Source organism: Nuphar pumila, chromosome 14 (assembly GCF_984573655.1).
Source record: "Nuphar pumila chromosome 14, dmNupPumi1.hap1.1, whole genome shotgun sequence".
Lineage (NCBI taxonomy): Eukaryota > Viridiplantae > Streptophyta > Magnoliopsida > Nymphaeales > Nymphaeaceae > Nuphar > Nuphar pumila.
The window spans coordinates 14,519,408-14,541,410 of record NC_143262.1 but is presented as its reverse complement, the minus strand read 5'-3'; the positions used below and the strand labels follow the sequence as shown (position 1 = coordinate 14,541,410).

Below are 22,003 nucleotides of genomic sequence, written 5' to 3'. Positions count from 1 at the left end.
TAAATAACTCTCGAATCTGACCAACAAGTCCACTATTTCCTGCACCCACCAGTGAAGCTCCACCTTATAATCGCACTCGTGGTAACCACCAAAGCCTTCTTCCTTCACCACGCACTTAGCCCTTCTCCTCTCCCCACCACCACCCTCCTCGAGACGAAAGAACGGAAACCCATCACCTCGAGAGCGGCAACACCCACTTCCGCCGAGGAGCACCACCCTCCTGGCGGCGAATTGGCTAACCAGAGTCGACTGCCTCAGCCCACAAGCAGGTGGCGTCCAAGAAGATCCGTGCCCAAAAGCACAAGCAGAACCTAGAAGCCTCCCATTTCCATGGGAGTAGAGGAATCCGTTACAGCAAGGGACGGAGGCCCTGTCCCTCTCGGTTATGGTCGACCTGAAGTGAGTTTGATACATTGACGTCCTACCCTCTTCCTCCTCTCTGTTCCTCTCTCTAGTCGATCGACCAATCTGTCCGATTTTGATCAGGTTTTGGCTTCCATTTTTCGTTTCCATCTTCTTCGTCCATTGCTAAAACCCAAGGGTGGCTACACTGCAGTAGCTACCCTGAAACAACAAGACAGGACGATCAAGAAACGATGACGGTCAGAGACCTTGAAGAGAGAGAGAGAGGGTTGCTTACTTGCTTTGGGTTAGCCAAAATTGGGTTTGACCGCCACCTTTAGTGGAGAATCAGGTGCAATGTGATTGCACACTTTTACTGTACTGCTGCACCTGATCACCCAACATCTTTAGGATACAGCTTGTCATTCATTTATGGGTGGTGATCAGGTGCAGAGGCACACTCAAAGTGTGCAATCACATTGCACCTGATCTCAATTGGAGGGGGGGCTCAAGAGCGCCAACTATGCTGACGTGTGCATGTGAACAGGTGGTTTGAACGTAAGTTTTACTGAATTCAGCCTAATCGGATTCCGAGCGGAGTTCAAATCAGATAATAAAGTGCAATAACGAATCCAGATTTGATTAGCTTAAAATTGCTAATTGGATAATCCTCCACGCATAATTTGATTCAGATGTCTATGAGATTTGGTTTCAATTTGGACTCAAATTTGGATTCTAATGCAAAACACTATACCAAATTCGAACACGATTTCTAGTCATATGTTTTTTACTATACTGAATCCAACTAAACAGAAGATTCATGTGCAGTTGGATGCCTGAACCACATCCAACTAGCCGTTGCATTGAATTTGCACTTCTTTCTTTCCAAAAGTAAAATTGGAAAATGGCACAAGGGACCCGCAAATCCAAGAAACAAGGCGTCATGGTGAATATGGCATTCTTCTATTACTGTGTATGCTTGCACCAACATCGTTCTTCCGTGTTTTTACAGTATGATCGTTATAAATGGCATTAGGCAAGCAATGCACCTCCCATAAGTGAAGACCCCACTTCTCTTTCCTTGTCATCTGTACTTCAGAAAATCTTCGACCATCCCATCTTAGACAAAAGCCCTATGCGCTAACACCAACTTTGAGTGGCTGGTGCGTATCAATTCCCACAAAAAGAGCCTACCGTGGAGTGAAAACGATGATGATAGAACGAGTATAGTCATCTTCACATCTCTCAAGCAGTCATGCTTTTTAAAGACAAACATGGACCCAAGCGGGCTTTAGGGCTTGTCTAAGTTTGGACTAAGTGAATAAAATCCTCGAACAGATCACTGGTTCTGTACGTTCCATAACAACTATTCCGAGTTCAACGTTTGTTTGGACCTTACTCAAATGCTGTGTTTCTAATGTCCGATATTTGATGACGATGTACGAACAACTAAAGGAGTCCTCATCTCATGGCAGAATCAACCGAATGTTTCATTCCTCCCTTGTTCTCTTCCCCCTCTCCTTATGCTCATCTCTCCTCCTTTTAGCTCTCCTCTAGCCCTCAACCGCTACTACTATCACCTCCACCGGTCCCGAAGCTCAAATCCTCCTCCCATATCTCCAATCCATCAAATCCCCAAGTAGGTTCTCCTCTTTGTCTCCCAAGACTAACCCTGACCCTTGCCTCTGGTCCTACGTTTCCTGCTCTCCTCAATCCCACATCACTCAGATCGTCATCCCACCCCTCCCTCTCCTTTCCGGCTTCCCCACCCACTTTACCACCCTACTCTTCCTCACCAAACTCATCTCCAGTGCCAATTTCACCCGAGAAATCTCCTCCCAGATCGAAAACCTCACCTCCCTTGTCGTCCTCGACCTGAGCTCCAACTCCCTCACCGAAAAATCCCCACCTCTCTGGCAGGATTCCTGCCCACTTAGGCCCGCTAACCGGGCTCAAAACCCTTTGGAACTTGGTCTTTCTGGGTCTCACGACCACCATCTCCAGCTGAATTCTGGTGTCTGAGAAGAGTGAGGGGAGGAAAGGGGGGCAAGAGAGAGGCAGGAAGAGAGAGAGGGAATCAGGTTTGGGGAGTCGGCACTTTTTTTTTAATTGGTTTCCCCGTCCTTTTTCTTTTCGTAACAGGGGGTGGAGATTTCACTAGCCCTTAGCTAACACAGTTATTTGGTACTCGAGAGGTCAACATCAGGATATCACGCAAGAGAATGTTTTCTCTTGTTTTAACAATTACACAATTATTTGGCCTCTTTGTAAGAAGAAAAACAAGCAAGAAAATAACTAAAGGTGAACATATCAATAATGAATCATTTATCTTGTTCATTTATCTCTAGAACTTCCATGATAAGCATTTATTTTCATTTTCAACACAATTATCATTCACATTAAAGAATTTTAGCACCCATAAAGATTTATTGCAACTTCGTATAACGAGACGCATTTCATAGACAAAGGTTGCTAGAGCTTTAGATCTCATTTGCAGTTCCAGCAAGGTTTGTTACTCTGGAATTGACAGTCTGATGGTTAGCTGGGTAAGCCCGCAATTGCGCAGGATTCCCTGCGATCACGTATATCCAACATACAAGAAAAGCAGCATTCAGTCACAACGCATAAGTTGATGTTAACTCACATAAATGCAACAAACACATTTCTTTTGTTTCTTCTTGAGTAAAGAAATACTAAGAGAAATTAAACCATTCATGTGAATGAAAGAAAGTAAAAGCATCAATTATAGAGTGGTAAACAAAGCAACTGCTGTTATTGTTGCCTTGCTTCTTCCCAGCTACTCTGTAGTTTGAACCCTTCAAATGGATACAGATGACACTTGAATTATTAATTTTAACTTTATCTTTCTGAACATCTTCAAAGACGACCTGCAAATTCAACTTTGAACAATTTTTTACAGCATTATCCACTGAAGAATCAAGTTCTAATCTATAGGTAGATGTTCCAATAGAAGGAAGAGTTGACGGTACCGATGTGATTTTCTAAATATTAATGCATGACAACATTTGAACGAGCTCTCGCCACATTTTTTTCCAGAGCTAGAAGCAGTTTAATACCATTCATTATGAGAGAGAGAAAGGAGGATTTTTGAAGATTGTGTGATTTCAAGTAATGTTTTTCTAAAACTTTATTAAAAGAAGCATACAGATATATCTGAGACTTAAAAGACAACCCTTTAAATAAACAAATAATAATAATAATAATATGAGAAAAACTAAAAAGGATTGAGTAAACCCCAAGAAAGAAAATTACCACAGAGTTACCCATGGAAAATGAAAGTGTATCAATTGTGCACAGTGGTGAGTGAAGAACCCGAGCAAGAAAATTGCCACAGGTTCACCCATGGAAAATGCAAGTGGATCAACTGTTTATAGTGAAGGTTTGAAGTTAACCAAGCATATAATCTGCAATATTCCTGACCTATACTAGAAAAACAGAAACAGGAAACCTTGACACTATATGTAAGCAAAGAGAAACAAAGCTGAAATAACCCTAGCACATAACAACAAAATGTATTAAAAGGAGAAAAATAAAGACTAATAGAACTCAATGAAATATTCAAATAAAAATTACTATGCATTAACCACTTGATGAAATAGATGCACAGTTTATTAGATCAAAGGACAATGGACGAAACCAGATTGTAACCTAAGTAGTGTTAGGAAACGCTCAAGCAAGAAAACAAAGAAACAAGAACAATCAAATCACAAAGAAGAGGGACACAAATTTACGTGAAAAAACCTCCCCTCAAACTAGAGAGAGTAAAAAAACCACGACCGCCCAAAGAGAAATCTTATTGCTCTTTTCCGACTGTTACAAGAGAGAAAGAAAAGAAAGTATTTATACAAGGCAAGGGCGACAACCCTAAACCTAAACAAATCTGGTCTGATCCATAAGAAATCGGGTCTCAAACATAAGGCCCCCCAAAAAAAATCCGCGTCGGGGGGAGCCCCCGGACCCCCCTTCCTGCAAGGGCAAAAACTCTGAATCAGGCTCCACAACTCATCAAGTAGCACATATTAATACATGACAACATTTGATCGAGCTCTAGCCACAATTTTTTTTCCAGAGCTAGAAGCAGTTTAATACATTCATTATGAGATAAAGAGAGAGAGAGAGAGAGGAGGAGGACGATTTTTGAAGATTGTGTGTTTTCACATATTGGTTTTCTAAAACTTTATTAAAAGAAGCATATAGATATATCTGAGACTTAAAAGACAACCCTCTAAATAAACAGCAAAAACAACAACGCCTTCAACCCAAACAATTGGGGTCGGCGATATAAACCAAAAAGAAAATCATTCTGGGTCCTCCACATGAATCCTTCTCCAATCATTTCTATCCAATGTCATGTCCTCGGTGAGGTTCAAAGCTTTAATATCCTTTCTTATCTCCATTCAAGTCTTCTTAGGCCTACCCCGACCTCTTTTAGCTAATATATTTTCCCATTTCTCCATCCTTCTAACCGGAGCATCATTAGGCCTTCGCCGAATATGCCCAAACCATCGTAAATGATTCTCACTCATCTTATTTTCAATGGATGCAACGCCTACCTTCTTACGTATTTCCTCGTTCCGAATCTTATCTTTTAGTGTATTTTCACACATCCATCGAAGCATACGCATCTCAGTTACACTCATTTTTTGAAAATGACGTCTCTTGGCAGCCCAACAAATAATAATAATAATAATATGGGAAAAATTAAAAAGAATTGAGTAAGCCCCAAGAAAGAAAATTACCACAGATTTACCCATGGAAAATGGAAGTGTATCAATTGTGCACAGTGGTGACTGAAGAAGCCGTTCACCCATGGAAAATGCAAGTGGATCAACTGTTCATAGTGAAGGTTTGAAGTTAACCAACCATATAATCTGCAATATTCCTGACCTCTGTTAGGAAAACAGAAACAGTAAACATTGATCTATATGTCAGCAAAGAGAAACAAAGCTGAAATAACCCTAGCAGTAGCACATACCAACACAATGTATTAAAAGGAGAAAAATAAAGACTAATAGAACTCAATGAAATATTCAAATAAAAATTACTATGAATTAACCACTTGATGAAATAGATGTGCAGTTTATTAGATCAAAGGACATGGAAGAAACCAGATTGTTCCTTGACCTAAGGGCTAACCTAAGTAGCGCTTCCAGAGAACCTGTTAATAATCGAGAAAAATACCTCAACACCCGCCCCCCCCCCCCCCCCCATGAGAAAACATATACCAATGGCCAGATTTAGATAGGAGAAACATATATTCAGAAGCACACCAAGCATGTCATGTTTGTTCATCATTGAAGACAAGCCACAAGGAAGGGTAAAAGACAACTAAAAAAAAAAGAAAGCAAAAATTCTAATTGAACAATAAAAAATGGATGATGTTGTTCATAATACTGTAATGTATCCTGAGACATAAAAAAGCAAAGACAAGTGAAGCAACTAGATCTGTCAAGTTGGGTAAAGCAGTCAACAGGTTGCACATCCCTGGGACTAGGTATAACACTTGCACGCATAAAAACAATAGTCCAATTCAAATGCTTTTGTCATTCATAAGTGTGATTTATTAAGTTGCAAAAATGTGGAGGACCAGATAAGTAAATATCCATATCCAAGATATCAAAGCTACACAATCAGTCATAGTCGATGAATGCACTAAGGGCACGTTTGGAAGAGAGGAAAACTCTCATAGGAAAAGAAAGTTTTGCCTATGAGAGTTTTTGATAATGAGAAGTTTTCCAAAAGAAAGTTTTTCGCTTGTTTGTGTAGCATGAGAAAAACAGATTGGGAAAATGTGAAAAAATGAGAGAGAGGAGGAGGAGGGTGGTGGTGATGGTGGTGGTGGTGGTGATGATGGTGGTGGTGGTGAGATGGGTGGTGGGGAGTATAAAAATAATTTTTCTCTTAGTAGGAAACATTCTTCCACCCCCTCCATGGAGGAATGTTTCCTATCAAAAAGTGTACTTTTTAGAAAAACTCTCTCAGCAAAAAATTCTCTCACTTGGAAGGGTCGGAAAATCCGTATGGATTTTCCATTTTGCATCACTTTTCCTACATCTTTCTCACTTCCAAACATGCCCTAAGTAACGACTAAAGAAAATGACACTGTTTGATGCTTCTTGCATCCTACATCACATGGACACTTCACATAGCATGTGTATCCTGTGTCGACACGAGCTCAGACACTTCATGGACACAATGTGACACTTCATTGACATAGTCAAACCAGTTTCACACACATTCAACATTGTGTCATTAACTATTTATTTTTTTATGATCTTGTTTACTTATTTCATATTCATTTGAGTTCCTTTTCTTTTAAAATGTGTCATCAATTATGTTACATTTCAATCTCAACTTAGTTTCATTATTTGATTTTCCTAATCATAGTGTTTTAGAATTGTTGTTTTATACACACACATACATACATACATCTTTGTGTGTGTGCGGCCATGTTCCCATGTCCTAATTTCTAAAAATTATCGTATCACACCAAGTGTGTGTGCATCATTGTCCTGCTCCCACATCCATATCCATGTGACATAGCTTGTGTCTCCATGAAATATGATACTCTCAGGAAAATGCAGTAGCCAACAGTAGACCTCTGGACCATCGCATCATCTCTTCAATCAGCATTACATGATAGCCAATTAAAGTGTACAAACAAATAGAAGTCTCATGAAATGGAGTGCATATCACATAATGAAAAAGATCATTGCGATATGTTTGGATTCAGGACTATACTGAAATTAACTAGACAGAAGAATCAATGATACACAGCAGGCCAAGTAATTGGGAGATATATGAAGGCGCCTCTAAACTCTCCTTGAAACAAGGATCAACTAATGGTAACCCATTTAAGATTCTCAATCATGCCTTCGCAGGAGTTCAAACAACTTTATCATCAAATGGTCTTAAACTAAGTGGCTCAAGCCTCATCAAGGCAAAAGAGAGAATAGGGAACTCCAACAAATATCAAACAAATCTCATATTTATCAGCTCGAAGACTGAAGCTGAACTCAAAGCTGCCTTTTCACTTCATTAATGTTATCATCACCAGGGATGCTCATGTCCTCAGCATACAGGACCATTACATGCAGCAAATCAATGTGATGCAGATGTTCCCTACAGAAGGCCATAACATGCCTCCCAAGCTAGCACAGATCAACTTACCGTAGAGGAACCATCAATAGCAAATGGAACAATGGACACCAAATCTAAAGGAGTTGTCAATGCGGTACTAAATCTAAGAACAACAAAAACTATCAATGCCTCTACATTCTTTTCTTGTGATAGGTGAACTTTGTATGTCCAACTTCTCATAAAAATTAAAAGCCTACACTAGGTTAACTCCTAAACCAGAGACTCAATTGCAGCCTATGTCACCTGGGTGCGGGTACAGGTACGACACGGCAATTCCAAAAAAAGTAGGTATGGGGAGATGGCTATATATATATTAACAAAAACTATCAATGCCTCAACATTCTTTTCTTGTGATAGGTGAACTTATGTCCAACTTCTCATAAAAAATAAAAGCCTACACTAGATTAACTCCTAAACCAGAGACTCAATTGCAGCCTATGTCACCTGGGTGCGGGTGGGGGTACAGGTACGACACGGCAATTCCAAAAAAAGTGGGTATGGGGAGACGGCTATATATATATATTATACTGAAAATATAATTATAAATTATAAATTGAATACAAACTTGTATGTACGGAGGGTAAAATGGTGTGCCCAGGCATCGACGCGAGTCGACATGGGTACGGAGGGCAAAATGGAGTGTCCATGTGACATAGATTGCAGTGTGATAAAGGTTCAAGTCAAGATTTCAAAAGAACAAAACCAATTTAACCATTTTTTCTCTTAAATATGATCAGTTGAGATTCCTCTATCTTCACGGGAACAAACTTCAACAAAGATGAACATGGATTTGGGGTTATCCCTCATCTACCATTTTTTGAGAATCTGAGTCTCAAGATATAAAAAACCTTCATACTCTCACAGACATGTGAGTCTCTCTCATGCCTGTGTGAAATGTCCATGGATTATCAAACACAATATACCCCTTCAATGTTTTCTAGTCAGGTCTCTTTTTAAGGGTAGGCCCATAAGATTTCTGTCTATATTAAGGCATGTTTGTACTTTAAACTAAGAGGTGCATTATTGTTAATTGCTTGTAGTAAGAGGGGGAAACAATTATATTTAGGTTATACACATACATTGATAGAATAGAACATCTAGCCCTAAGGATAACCTGGAGATGCCTTTGGCTCCTTTCTCCATTTCTCTTGTTTTTCCCCTACATGGACATGTTTTATAATATGATTGAATCTTCACATGGTATCACAGCAAAGGGAGAGATAAGACTGCATCAAGATCTTCTAAAGGTTGTATCTGAAACATCACGTCATATTGTATGTATAATATGATATAGTATTGTACCGCCCATGCAGCCCAGTATTTAAAAAAAAAGGCTGATCACGTTGTATTGGGCCCTATATGATCGCATATTGTTTTGATATGGGGTGCATCATACAAGTCAACCCACCACATGAAGTTATCAAAACCACGACTAACTTTGGCAAAAAGTTTATTTTTTCAGTGATTTTGTTGAACTATTAAATCTATGCTACATTTGATCTCTGAACTTCACCAGACCTATGTTAAAATGTACCCATCAATTGTTGTAATTAGACATATTTTATATATATAAAAGATGATACATATACATATATGGTATATATGTATATGTATCCTCCTATTTATATATATAAAATATATATTTTCCTTTTGTTTAGCCGAAGGGGTATTTTAGTCTTTTCCTCTATTTTACGCACATTCACTTTATGAATGTGATTGTAATTTATTTTATTTTTATTTTTCTTTTATTTTTTATTTCTTTTTTCTCAAGTACCAAAAGGTACCTTGGGGGGCCCACTCAAATAGACGTTGGGCCCCTTCCAACGGTCACATTTGTGACCGTTGGAGGGGCTCCAACGTCTATGAGTGGAGCCCCTCCAAGGCTCCTTTTTGTTGTTATAAATAGGGGCTCTCCCCTTTGTATTTCGAAATTCTTGAGGGAGCTTATGCTCCATTGTAATGGGGTTTTTACCCCTTCTCCATTATTCTTCAATGATATGCAACTTATGACTTTATGTCATATTTTTCCCTTTTTATGGGTTTTATGTGTTAGCACATTATGTGCTTATGTTGTTTCCCTTTAATGGGTATATTTGCACTCCACGTGCATAAGTATGGGTTCATTATTGAACCCAATGTATTCCAAGTCACTTTCTAACATGGTATCAAAGCAAGGTTGAGATCGAGTTGCTCTTTGGTGCATCGGGAAGCGTGGTATTCAAGAATTTGTTAAAGAAAAATGGTGAAGTATTCATTTCTCTCTATTGTCTTTCTTATAGTTATTCGGTATGCATTCTATTTCTTTGAGTATTGTATGAAGAATGAAATATGTTCTTTTCTTTATGTGTGATTTTTGTCATTATGTCTTTTTTGAGTTTCTTGCTACTCCATTGAATCGTTTTCGTATGTTTTTCTTTGAAAAACTTTAAATGATAACTTATTTGGCGAAAAATTAGATATATGATTGCTCAAAACTTGCTTTAATGGGTCGGTAAAAATTTATGACCGTTGGAACTTTGAATTTACATTTTAAACCTAACCTTGTTTATGAAAATACCTTTATATGAATGTTTAGTCTTTAAAGAAAGGTATGTTAAGATTAAAATGCTTGTGAAATATAGTTTTTTGAAAAATGTTTGGCATATATGAAAAATTCCATATTATGTGTCCGTTTTATATGAGCAACATTTAATTAAGAAAGTTTTTTTTTTTTTAATACCGGTTGAATTAAGTTTTAAAATGATCTTATGGAATATGGTGATTTTCTTTCCATCTTTACACTCTTAAGGATGTTTTCAACATTTAGAGAGTTCTCTCTCTTTTCAATAAGAGACATTTATATTTTTATGTTGTGATTGTCTCTTGTGGGTTTTGGTGTTTGCCCTTTTGTTTGTTCATTAGTGAATGTTGTAAGTGCTTAATGCACTCTTTTGCTTTTCCGCATATTTCATTACAAAAGTTATGGTCTTCACTAATGTTTATTGTGTACTTATTTCATTAGGAGTAGGTAATAATCTATTAAGTCATGTTTTTTGATAAAACTTAAGAGTGTTAAATTTTTCCTCAATAAATGTTTACTTTTTATTTAAGCCATAGTACAATCTTATTTATCATAAGGTTTTGTTAATGAATCTATTTTGTTGGGATTTCTTCCACTTTAATGGAGTTCTCTCCCTCTTTGGGAGTTGTATATGTTTGTTTGTTCAAACTCTCCTTAAGGAGCCTTTCGGTCCTTATAATCTTCTTGTGAGTATATACTCTTTTATGAAGATTTCATGATTGTTTATCATTTTTAAGTTGAAATAGTAGATTTCATAAGTTTTTCGAAATTCACCATCTTTATGAATGCCTATATTGGCCTAAGTTTGTTATTTTTGAACTTCACCAACTTCACTGTTTAATTGCACCTTATGTCTTTCATAGTTAAGGCTTGTTTGTTCCAAATCGGTTCATACACATGATGTTGCTTAATATTTCATGTTATGTTGCATAGTAAGCCTTTTTTGGTGTACAAGACTTCTTTTGAAGATTAAGCATAATTCGTGGTTATGCAAAATTGTTTTGATGGATTATATTGGACCTTTGATTCAATTTGTTAATCGGTCCTCTTTGTAAAAATTTTTTATTTGGAAAATGATTCCTTATGTGTTTATTGCCCTTTTGTGGCATTTATGTTTGTCCATCACATGTTATTTAATGCATCATTGTTTTGGCCTTATTATTGTTTTATTAGAGATGTTTGTTGAGGTGAGTTATGGGCACCTCGTGTTATATCATTTTAGATTGTCCAAATTGCCATATTATAGATGGTGGTTGAGGTGAGTTATGAGCACCTTGGGACTCTAGAATGATTTGGTATATGATCTCTAATTATGAGTGTGACACTCGTTGTTATGTCTTTTTAGATTGTCCACTTACCATATTATAGATGGTGGTTGAGGTGAGTTATGGGCACCTTGGGACTCTAGAATGATTTGATATATGAGTGTGTCACTAGTTTGTTCTTGTGCCATTGATATTATGGATGCTTCTAAGTAAATGTGATGGACATATGGTATTTGAAACATTAAATGTTTTAAGGTACATTTAAAATCAAGATGTTTTGGGATTATAGCCCAACCTTTTATTTGTTTATGAATCTTATGAGTGCATTTGCACATTTGTGATTCCGTATGTTGTGCTCGTTGTGCACATGTGTTCTTGTGATTTTGCACAAGTATTCTAAGTGTTCTTGGTGTGTGTATGTTCACACATTTGTTCTCAAGAATTTTATTTTATCGATTATAGTATCTTGTTGAAGATATTTTTTACATGCATGTTATTGTTATGAGAATTCATTTTAAAAGGAGTATTGTTTCATTCGAGGTTTTATTTATATGTTGTCATTACAAGCTTTATTGCCTCAAAAGTCCTTTCCTTTTATGCCTATTATCTAAGTGTCATCATATGTAGACAAGAATTACACCTTCGTGTGTTTTTAGCCCTTTGTTGGCTTTTGCTCTCTTGGTCTAGCAGCTGAACACACTTGTCTTGAGTGATCTTATATGTAGACAAGACACGTTGATTCACACCATCGTGTGTGATCTTAGTCCATGTTGGCGTTTGTGTTCTTGTTCTAGTCGCTTAGATGTATGCCCATGGTTGGCTTATTTCACTCATTTCAAGTGCCATCTTATGTAGACAAGAGATGTATTATGTTTTAGCCCATGGTTGGCTTATAACTCTTGTTCTAGTAGCTGAACATACTTGGTTTTAAGTGTATTTTTACGTAGACAAGAGATACTTTTTAGTCCATGTTGGCATGTATTCTCTTGCTCTTGTCGTAGATGCACTTATTTCAAGTATTATTATATGTAGAAAAGAGGTTCGTTTACACACCTTTGTGTGTGTCTTTTGCCTTTAATGACTTTATATTCTTGATCTAGTAGCTTATACACTTGATTTATGGGTTTTGGAGGACTAATGAGGAAGTTGTTTGTAATGAATAAACTATTATTGAAATTTGCAAAATTTCATTCATGACTTTGTTTTTCAAGTAAATCATCTTTTTGATATGCATATCAAGTTGGTTTTTGCCACCCTTATATGTAAAATGTTTTTTTCCTCTTTTCAATTAAGTGTGACTTTCATAAATGTTTTTAAAAACCTTGTGAACTCTTGGGCTTATTTTGCCTAAAGTATGCTTGGAGACTTCGTTTCTCTTATTTATAACTTCACTACATGTTTGAAGCATGTTTTAGTTCTTTGAGTATCAATTCATATAATGATTCGTATATGCATATGCTCTTTATGGCCTTTTTTGGGCTCTCATTCAATAAAGCATATGTATGTTATGCCTCTTCGTAGGCTTCTTGTGGTATCCCTTAGTGGATCATTTTGTTATTCCCCATTATGGGGTTATATTTGTCCAATGGTGGACCTTATGAATGCATTATGCATTCTTGCAATTTTTGCATAATTTGCTTCCGCTCATTTTGTTTTAACATAATGTATGATTTAGAAACTTTGGTTTTCTAAATTTTTCGTTTCATACTAAAGTAACTATCATATTATGCATAAATTTTGCACCTTGTTAGGAATGTTCTTTTTTTTGAGTAAAGTGCAAAGATATTGTTTACTTGTTCTTTGTTGTTTTCTTTTCTCAGGATCTTGGAGATAGGACAAAGGGAAGTACCCTGGATGGTTCGGGAAATGGGTTCATCATTTGAAGACAATTGGAGGAAGGCTATTTCAAGTTTCATTGCATCCTTGCCGAAGCCTCTTGGAGTCGCCGAAGCCTCGTGGAGTCTTGCCCTTTTTTTTCAATCTTTTCGTTTCCCTGCAAAGCTTGAGGGGGGGTGTTAAAATGTACCCATCAATTGTTGTAATTAGACATATTTTATATATATATAAAAGATGATACATATACATATATGGTATATATGTATATGTATCCTCCTATTTATATATATAAAATATATATTTTCCTTTTGTTTAGCCGAAGGGGTATTTTAGTCTTTTCCTCTGTTTTACGCACATTCACTTTATGAATGTGATTGTAATTTATTTTATTTTTCTTTTTCTTTTATTTTTTATTTTTTTTTTTCTCAAGTACCAAAAGGTACCTTGGGGGGCCCACTCAAATAGACGTTGGGCCCCTTCCAACGGTCACATTTGTGACCGTTGGAAGGGCTCCAACGTCTATGAGTGGAGCCCCTCCAAGGCTCCTTTTTGTTGTTATAAATAGGGGCTCTCCCCTTTGTATTTCGAAATTCTTGAGGGAGCTTATGCTTCATTGTAATGGGGTTTTTACCCCTTCTCCATTATTCTTCAATGATATGCAACTTATGACTTTATGTCATATTTTTCCCTTTTTATGGGTTTTATGTGTTAGCATATTATGTGCTTATGTTGTTTCCCTTTAATGGGTATATTTGCACTCCACGTGCATAAGTATGGGTTCATTATTGAACCCAATGTATTCCAAGTCACTTTCTAACAACCTACTCTCTTTAGTTTACAGTATACACCAACTCAAATCAGCAGGCAACATTACTGACCTCGATGCTCCATTAGCAAACTTTTGCACTTTGTTTAATCATTTTAATTGAAGCACAAACTAACCGCTCCAACTATAGAAGCTGAGTATGTACCTCAGACTTAATCCCCACAGAGGTTTTCTCAGCTTTAACAAGTATTGGTAGATACAGGTTGCCTGCTTATCTCAATAACTTCAAAACCTCCATATCAGCATAAGTTCTATCTATATCATCAACAAACACCTTTTGCAGTCATACCAACATGTCAAACTTAAATACCGCTGGATTCACAAGCAGATTCATGATGTTATCTCTTTTCCGTGAAATAATCATGATATACATTTTTCCAGCAGTTCTTTAGGCATTCAGCCAATCAATGCTTGATGGTTCTCATCCTTCGCCTCATATCAAGGATTAGAAAACTGGCGTCTCCCCAGTAGTTTGCTTATGCATTTAAGATATACAGCTTGTTGAAGTTTTCACAGGATTATGATAGCTGTTCAATTTACAATTCCTACTTGACAAATCCTCATTAATTAACTAATGGATGTGGGAGGAAATGTTTATTCATCTCATTTATCATAATTTACATTATTATCAGTGTTTTTTGTTTATCTAAAGACACTCTTGCCCTCATCCTTAATAATTGTGCTACCTATTTATATATAGGTTGTAACATTTCATTACAAGGAGGTGAACACTTTTTCCATTTTCATTTCAGATCCATCAGAATCTTAGGAAAAAAATTGACATTTTTACACCCCTAACAAACAAACTCATCTGAGATGACTAGACAGATCATTCAATAAATCAAACCTCCAGAAAAATTGACAGCATGAACAGATCGACAAGCTGTGGGCAGTTGACCACCAATCTCCAAGTCAATTCTCTTCAAGTATCATGGTGTTTTGAGAATGATCCTTGCGTGGTTTCTGCAAACACCACTGTAATACTTAATGTAAGTGAAACAAATTTCAGAAGAGAACCTGCTAAAAAATAAGGAATTAGCTTCTCCAATGGTGAGTGATGATGACAATGACAATGTCTTCCTTACTACTACACAACTGAAGTTGAAAAAAAAATCCTCTTTTACAAACAAATGTGCAATGACGGAGAAATTTATAAAGATCTAGTAGAAAATGAAAAACCAAAGTGTCCATTTTTTACATTTTAAAAAGCGATTATAACTCCAGCATCAACAGAAAAGGACTTACTGGCACTAACGTAATGTGAATCAGTTGGCAATGCTCGTAAGCGAGAATCCTTGGCAGAGCCCCACTATGAGTTTATGAAATAAGTAGAATGCTATTGATCGCAGACTTCAAGTAGCTCCCTGTACTGGGAGATCGAGAGAAGATCATCGTACAGTTCTAGCTTCTGGCACAATGTGAATCACTAATGTCAACACCATCTACAAATTTGATGCAACATATGCACCAAAAAGGTCTCAGCTCTACCAGAAGCTCACCGTGCCACGATCATATGAAAGATGAATACCACCAAATGATAGAAATCTTCAAAATCTAGATTCTTCCGATATCAGCGGCATCACACCGATCAGTGAATTAAGTCCACCATCATTCTGCTCTGAACCCAGACAAGAACGCTTGAAAAGCACTCAGTTCCTCCACAGAATAAGAAGGAACCCTTCTTTCCACCATTTTTATGATCTCCTTCACCTTGTAACGATTATCAGGGCCCTTCACAAGCCCGTGTAACAGTTTATGAACGGTGCGCACATTCGGAAACCAGTTTCTGCCCATGCTCTCCTTACAAAGCATAAAGGCCAAGCCAAAATCTCCGCCTTCGCAGAGGTAATGAATCATCGTCTGGTAGATCCTCGAATTGGGCTTGTAACCGAACTCCTCCATCCCGAAGAAGTACTTCTTCGCCATTTCGAGATTTCCCGCAACGCAGAAACCCTTGATAATTAGATTATACGTCGTCTCGTCCGGCCTAATCCCCAGGGACACCATCTTCCGCATCATATTCCTCGCCTGCCAATTCTTCCTCCTGTCGATGAGATACTGAATCCTGACATTGAAAGTGGCGGCATTGGGCCGAACCCCCTTCATCACCATCCTGTTCCAAATCCCATCTGCGATCTTCCCTTCGCCGCTCTTGTAGTAAGCGGCGAGAAGCGTGGTGTAGGAGACGACGTCGGGGGCGATTCCGGCGAGCTTCTCCATCTCCGCCAAGAGGAGGGAGGCGGAATCCAAGGCACCCATGTCGCAGAAGGCCTTGAGGAGGATGTTGTAGGAGAAGATGTCGGGGGAGAGGCCGAGGGCGGGCAGTGCCTCGTAGAAGAAGAGGCGGAGATCGTCGAAGCGGCGGCAGAGGGCGAGGGCTGTGAGGGTGGCGTTGAAGGATTTGGTGGTGGGCGGGGATGGGAGGCGGCGAAAGGCGCGGAGGGCGTGGTCGGGCATACCGGCGCGGCCGTAGAGAAGGATGAGGCGGGCGAGAAAGGCCTGGCGCCGGCGGCAGTGGGGGAGGGCGGCCTGGTCCTCGAGGAGGCGCTCGACAAGGTCGAAGCGGAGGGCGCCGGCGAGGCGCGAGACGGCATCCTGGTAGGCGAACCGGTTCTCGAGGAGGACTCGGTTGTGGGTGTTGGCCTTGAAGATCAGGAAGAGCTTCTCTGGGTCGCGCTCCTTCTTCACCCTCGCGAGGATGTGCTGGTGGTGGCGACTCGGTACGGTGGTGGTGGAGGTGGTGCAGAGCGTTCGGGCATTGCGTAGGAGCACAGACATCGCTTCCCCGCCACCACCACCGCCTTCCTCCCTGTTTGGAAGAGAGATGTAGGTAGATAGCGATCGCCAAGAAATGATTGCTTGGCCGGAGAGTACGTTTGAAAAGTAAGCCCTTGAAATTATATATAGCGCATGCATGAAATGTACATGACAAATATATACATCCCTCGGAATATATTTACGGCTAAACATACATGCATATATTCATGAACAAATACATGTAAATTGCATGCATGAACACATGCATATGATACATGCACTGACACATATTTACAAACAAATATACATGCACATGAATATATACTTATAAATAAATACATATATAAATACTTATGCAGGAACATGTGCATGAACAAATACATGCAATATTATGCATAAACAATACATGCACATGCATGAGCAAATATATGCAAATACATATAGACACATATTTATGAACATTTATAAATACATATACATGAACAAATACATACACGAAGATATTTATAAACAAATACCTCAACGAACACATGCATGAGTAAATATGTACATATATGTATGGATAAATATATGCAAATACATGCATAAACAAACATATGAAATACATGCATAGGCATATACTCATGAACATGCATATACACATATAGAATGAACAAATACACATGTTTGTGCATGACATGCATATGTGACCATGCATCTATTTTAATATATTTTCTCATATAAATATATTAATAGTCACAAAAAATATACCTAAATACATGCATGATCACATGTGCATGGCATTCATGAACATATACATGAACAAGTACATAAAAATATGCATATGCATGAACAAAATGTGCAAATACTTTTGACTGCTTTAGCCAAAAAAAAAAAGGTACACTTGTTTGGAAGTTCATTGAAATACTAAGACCACATGAAAACCAAAAAAGATCTCCCCAACAACTTGCAGTATTAGCAACTCCAAAACTGACAACACATGGAAGCCATATGTTTTCATGTCCCACACATAGCATGAGATTAAGATTGTACAAATTATTTCAAATGTTTTTTTTTTCTTAATAAGTAACTCATTGAATAGTTCCCCAGTTTTGGATAGTGAATTATTATTCTGCAGGTTTATTTCTTCAAAATATTTATGCAATTCGTTGATTGCTTCGACACAGCAATTTTTATCACAGTTGCTTCTTGATAAATCATGGAAGGTGGTGCTTACTATTTAACTGGTTTGAGCTCAGCAGGTGCACATGCACTTTAACTCGGGTTTAAGATATCGAGATCGACCACTAACCTGCCTAGAAGTTTGAATTTCGTTGACTTAAATCTGCTTGAGAAATTTCTATTTCGGTTATGTTTCTTATTAAAGATACAGATACTGACTGACATTTGTGATACCAGATCTACTGATCCATTTGCCTTTACTATTTACATATGAAGAAAGTTGAAATGGGTTCCCTTAGAACCAATTGTGACCCATATCCAGCCTTATATGCACACCCATGTCTGGATCCAACAACACCTGACCATGTATGTTTCAGATCCAACCCGTGTTCAGACATGGGCTGACAGGATCTGAAAATATTGAATCTACATTGGAGCTCCAGACCATTTGCATCCTAGTTCTATTGAGTTGAACCCATTTGGAGTCTGATTTTCAGATGGAAGAAAATTAGCCAACAATGATCCAAGGGGTTTGGGGTAGTGGGATGGGGGCATAGACCGTTTGACAGGCAATCTAGGTTCAAATCCCATGGGCGTCACCCCCATGCGTAAGTTGAAGCTTGGCAACTCCCTGGGGTCAAGGGGTAAGCCTTAGGAGTTTTACACCAACATGGACAGAGACTGTAAGTACGGTAGGCTGAGCCAGTGCGACTAGGTCTTTGCGCTTGGGGCAGTTTCTCCAAGTAAAAAAAATAGCCAACATTGAACCACCCAAGCGGCATTGGGATGGACCATCGGACGTGTTGAGCAGGGGTTAGAAACAAGACAACTTGTTTTCAGCTGGTAAGGAAGCTTGTTCAAACTCATGAAATAGGCCCGAGCACGAACCACAGGTGTTTGGCTTGGCTCAATTTGAATAGGATTATAAATATATTTTTACATATATTTTATGTCATAGACTTTACATATTTCAAGTGTTTGGCTGGGTCAAACAATAAGTCTAGGGTTCAAATTTTGTTGCTTATGGCTTTGAAACAATGAATTTATTTTACAAATGAGCCAGTTTAAGCTTAATTTAGTAGGTTTGAATTCCAAATTCATTTATTTTTTTAATTTTTAATTTTTTTTTTTAAACAAGCCAACTCAAGCTCAACGTGTTTAACTTAGGTTCACCATAAGCTCAAGTTCAGCTCAGCTCACCACACAAACAAGCTGACCTCGAACACCCTCTATTCCGTTCCTTCAGCTCATTTATCAACCTTACCTCTAAGACATGAAACCAAACCCCTGAGTCTCCCTCCAGCATAGGCCTCAAAAAGTTCGGATTGGATCCATCAACAACCAACTCTCATCCAAACTTTTCTAGGTTGGGTTGATCTTGGACTTGACCCGACCAGTTTCTACATAATATATAATGCATCAACTATATTCTCACTTGCCCCAAGGGGGGTTGGCGTAGTGGAGTGGGGGCCCTGATCACTTGATGTTTGGTCAAGGTTCGATTCTCATGGACGTCTCCTCTCTGTGCAAGCTGATGCGCAGCATAGGCCCCAGGGGGCGAGGTCCTAGCCTTGAAGTTTTACGCAGCCAGCAAGACAACCGTAGGTATGGCAGGCTGAGCCAACACGACCAGATCCACAACATACATGGCCTTTTGGCATGATTTGGGTGAAAGAGGGGAGGTCAAGCCAGAGATCCTTGGATTTGAGATCCTAAGATCTTAGATTGCTTCTAATCTGAGATCCATGGAAATTAAACACACTCGATCACTAATAGGGATGGCAGTGGGCGGAGCGGGGCCGGGGACAAGGTCTCCACCCCCACCCTGCCTCAAGATTAGAACCTTCAACCCCGCCTCCATCCCCGGCGGGGATGGATTTTAACCTCCACCCCCGCCTTCATCCCTGTTCATGTCCTCCATCCCCAGTTCAAACGAGGATGAGGCGGGGCGGGGCGGGGATGAGGCGGGGAAAAGTGGCAGGGACGGGGCAGGGCGGGGAAAAGGGTACGTCCATCCCCGAACGGGGATGGATTTTAACCTTAGTCCCCACCTCCATCCCCGTTTCATACCCTTCATCCCCGGTCCAAACGGGGCGAGGCGGGGCGGGTGCCCACTTTCCCCCGGTCCACTGCCATCCCTAATCACTAGATAGGTTTGTGTCTAATCACTATGGATCTAGATTACTTAAACCATTTATACTTTTTTCTAGATGAATCCGATCCATTCACGTGGACATTGTTAATACTATCCATAGTATCATACTATCTAATAACAAGACATTCACCTATTTACTGTGGTTTGTTAGCTAAGAAACCTATTTCAATCAAACTTTTTCAACGTAAAACACTGGAACTTGGACCTTTTCTTGTCACATTTGGTTGAAACGTCTGTTTAAGTATTGAAAACTTCTAATCTAATGCATATTCCCCACTAAACAAACTATAGAATGGCATCGAACCTAAAATTTAAAAATCAGTGAAGTTACTAGGCAGTATAGCACTATCGACATACCCTTCAGTTATCGAATCCTTATCACATGCAATTTTCATTAATTCGTTTGCAAGGTGACTGACACATGCCAATATTAAACGAGTGCAGATGTGTATATGGTATCAATGAGTTGACTCGAGCAATATCTAATTGCTCTTATTATCTTAAGTGAATGTGAAGTTATATGGACTGTTTGGTGGGGACTGACTTTCAAATCACCTGGTGTTTGTGCAGGTCTTTTGGGTGATTACAAAATCAACAGTTATAAAAAATACACCAATTTTTTATGATTTAAAAAAATGATATTTTTATGACTTAAAAAATGATATTTTTGTCAAAAAGTACAATCCAAGTGTTGATCACTAACAAACTGAATATGTTGAAGACCTCTGCAGGGTTAGATTCAACTTGCACCTATGAGTTTCAACTCATTGATTCTGTAGGCACATCCGCACCAAAGACTTATCATAGGTTTAATTGGCATCCTAAACTGTACCATACTCTTTTTAGTAGAAATTAGTTGTTTTTTTCTTTTTTTCTTTTTGTGAAGAGAGTCTTACAAATATTTTCTATTTTTTCTTTTCAAAGCAAGCTTTACAAATATGATCAATATGTTTTTTCTGGTTAAAAATATATGAACCTCTCTCTCTCTCTACAAGTCCTTTTTATCCTAACCAACTCTCTGGTGCTCTGCACCACACACACATACACACACAAAGGCAAACATGCACCTGCTGGACATGGTAGTGTGTATGTCATGCATAAGTTACATGGATCAATGTTGTCAGTATCAGTATCGGCCCTGAATCATTTGCCCAAGGATCCAGGTGAATCGTTTGTAATCAGCTAAAAATAATAAAAAAAGAATTTTGTATCAATAAGAACTTGACACGTGTTAAAACTATAAAAACTATAACAATATTAAAATAATATTAAAAAATAATGTTAAGCATTTTTTACATTTATTAAAAAATAGCTGATTCAGGTTAGTTTCGTATCAGTTTTATGCCGATACAATAAGTATCGACTGATACATGCCGATACTAACAACATTGACATGGAGGCATGCCATGAGCACATGATGCATGTTCATTTATTATATACATTTAGCAATGGCAAATAAGGATGTATCATCAAACATAACATACCTACCTATTCAAGGATCTCTTTGAGCTATATGCCTTTTTTCTTGTCCAAGTGAACTTAAGAAAACCCTAGATTCGAAGGATCGTAGCTTTCTTTTTGGAAATTCAAGATCAACTCTTATAAGAAGACAATGTTCTTCTTTATTCATGCTTCTGATTATGTTATGTTAGTTGGTATCAAAATCTCATTTTTTCTTGGTTCAATGGCCAATGATAGGTCTGGGTTCTGCAACTATGGTGATAGTACTCCTAAAGATCAACCCTTTTAAAGGAGGCGTATTGAGGCATATTTGAAAAATATGAGTGAGGCGTAAGCCTTGAGGTACAACAAGGCATAAACAACAACAACAACTACGCCTTCATCCCAAAACAATTGGGGTCAGCGATATGAACCAAAAAAGAAATTCATTTTGGGTCTTCCACATGAATCCTTTTCCTCCAATCATTTCTATCCAACGC

General features: G+C 38.4%; 1 protein-coding gene across 3 annotated transcripts; it reads right to left on the bottom strand.

The window, feature by feature from the left end:
* Positions 1–2,466: 2,466 nt before the first annotated feature.
* On the bottom strand, positions 2,467–16,825 carry LOC149816463 (small ribosomal subunit protein mL103 (rPPR7)-like). 3 transcript variants are annotated; one of them, XM_089986782.1, is made up of 4 exons: positions 15,236–16,825; positions 14,838–14,965; positions 5,103–5,252; positions 2,467–2,914 (listed from the first exon to the last, which is right to left on the bottom strand). In XM_089986782.1, exon 1 carries the CDS (start codon positions 16,766–16,768, stop codon positions 15,599–15,601), a length of 1,170 nt encoding a protein of 389 aa, XP_089842908.1. In that variant the 5' UTR covers positions 16,769–16,825; the 3' UTR covers positions 2,467–2,914; positions 5,103–5,252; positions 14,838–14,965; positions 15,236–15,598. The 3 variants fall into 3 exon arrangements, with proteins under 3 accessions (XP_089842908.1, XP_089842909.1, XP_089842907.1); XM_089986783.1 differs by having other exon boundaries at positions 5,103–5,234; XM_089986781.1 differs by lacking the exons at positions 2,467–2,914; positions 5,103–5,252 and having other exon boundaries at positions 14,572–14,965.
* Between the last annotated feature and the right edge of the window lie 5,178 nt (positions 16,826–22,003).

Bases quoted from the DNA above. Each gene is read 5' to 3' on its own strand.
- LOC149816463 (XM_089986782.1), bottom strand. From the start codon at position 16,768: ATGTCTGTGCTCCTACGCAATGCCCGAACGCTCTGCACCACCTCCACC.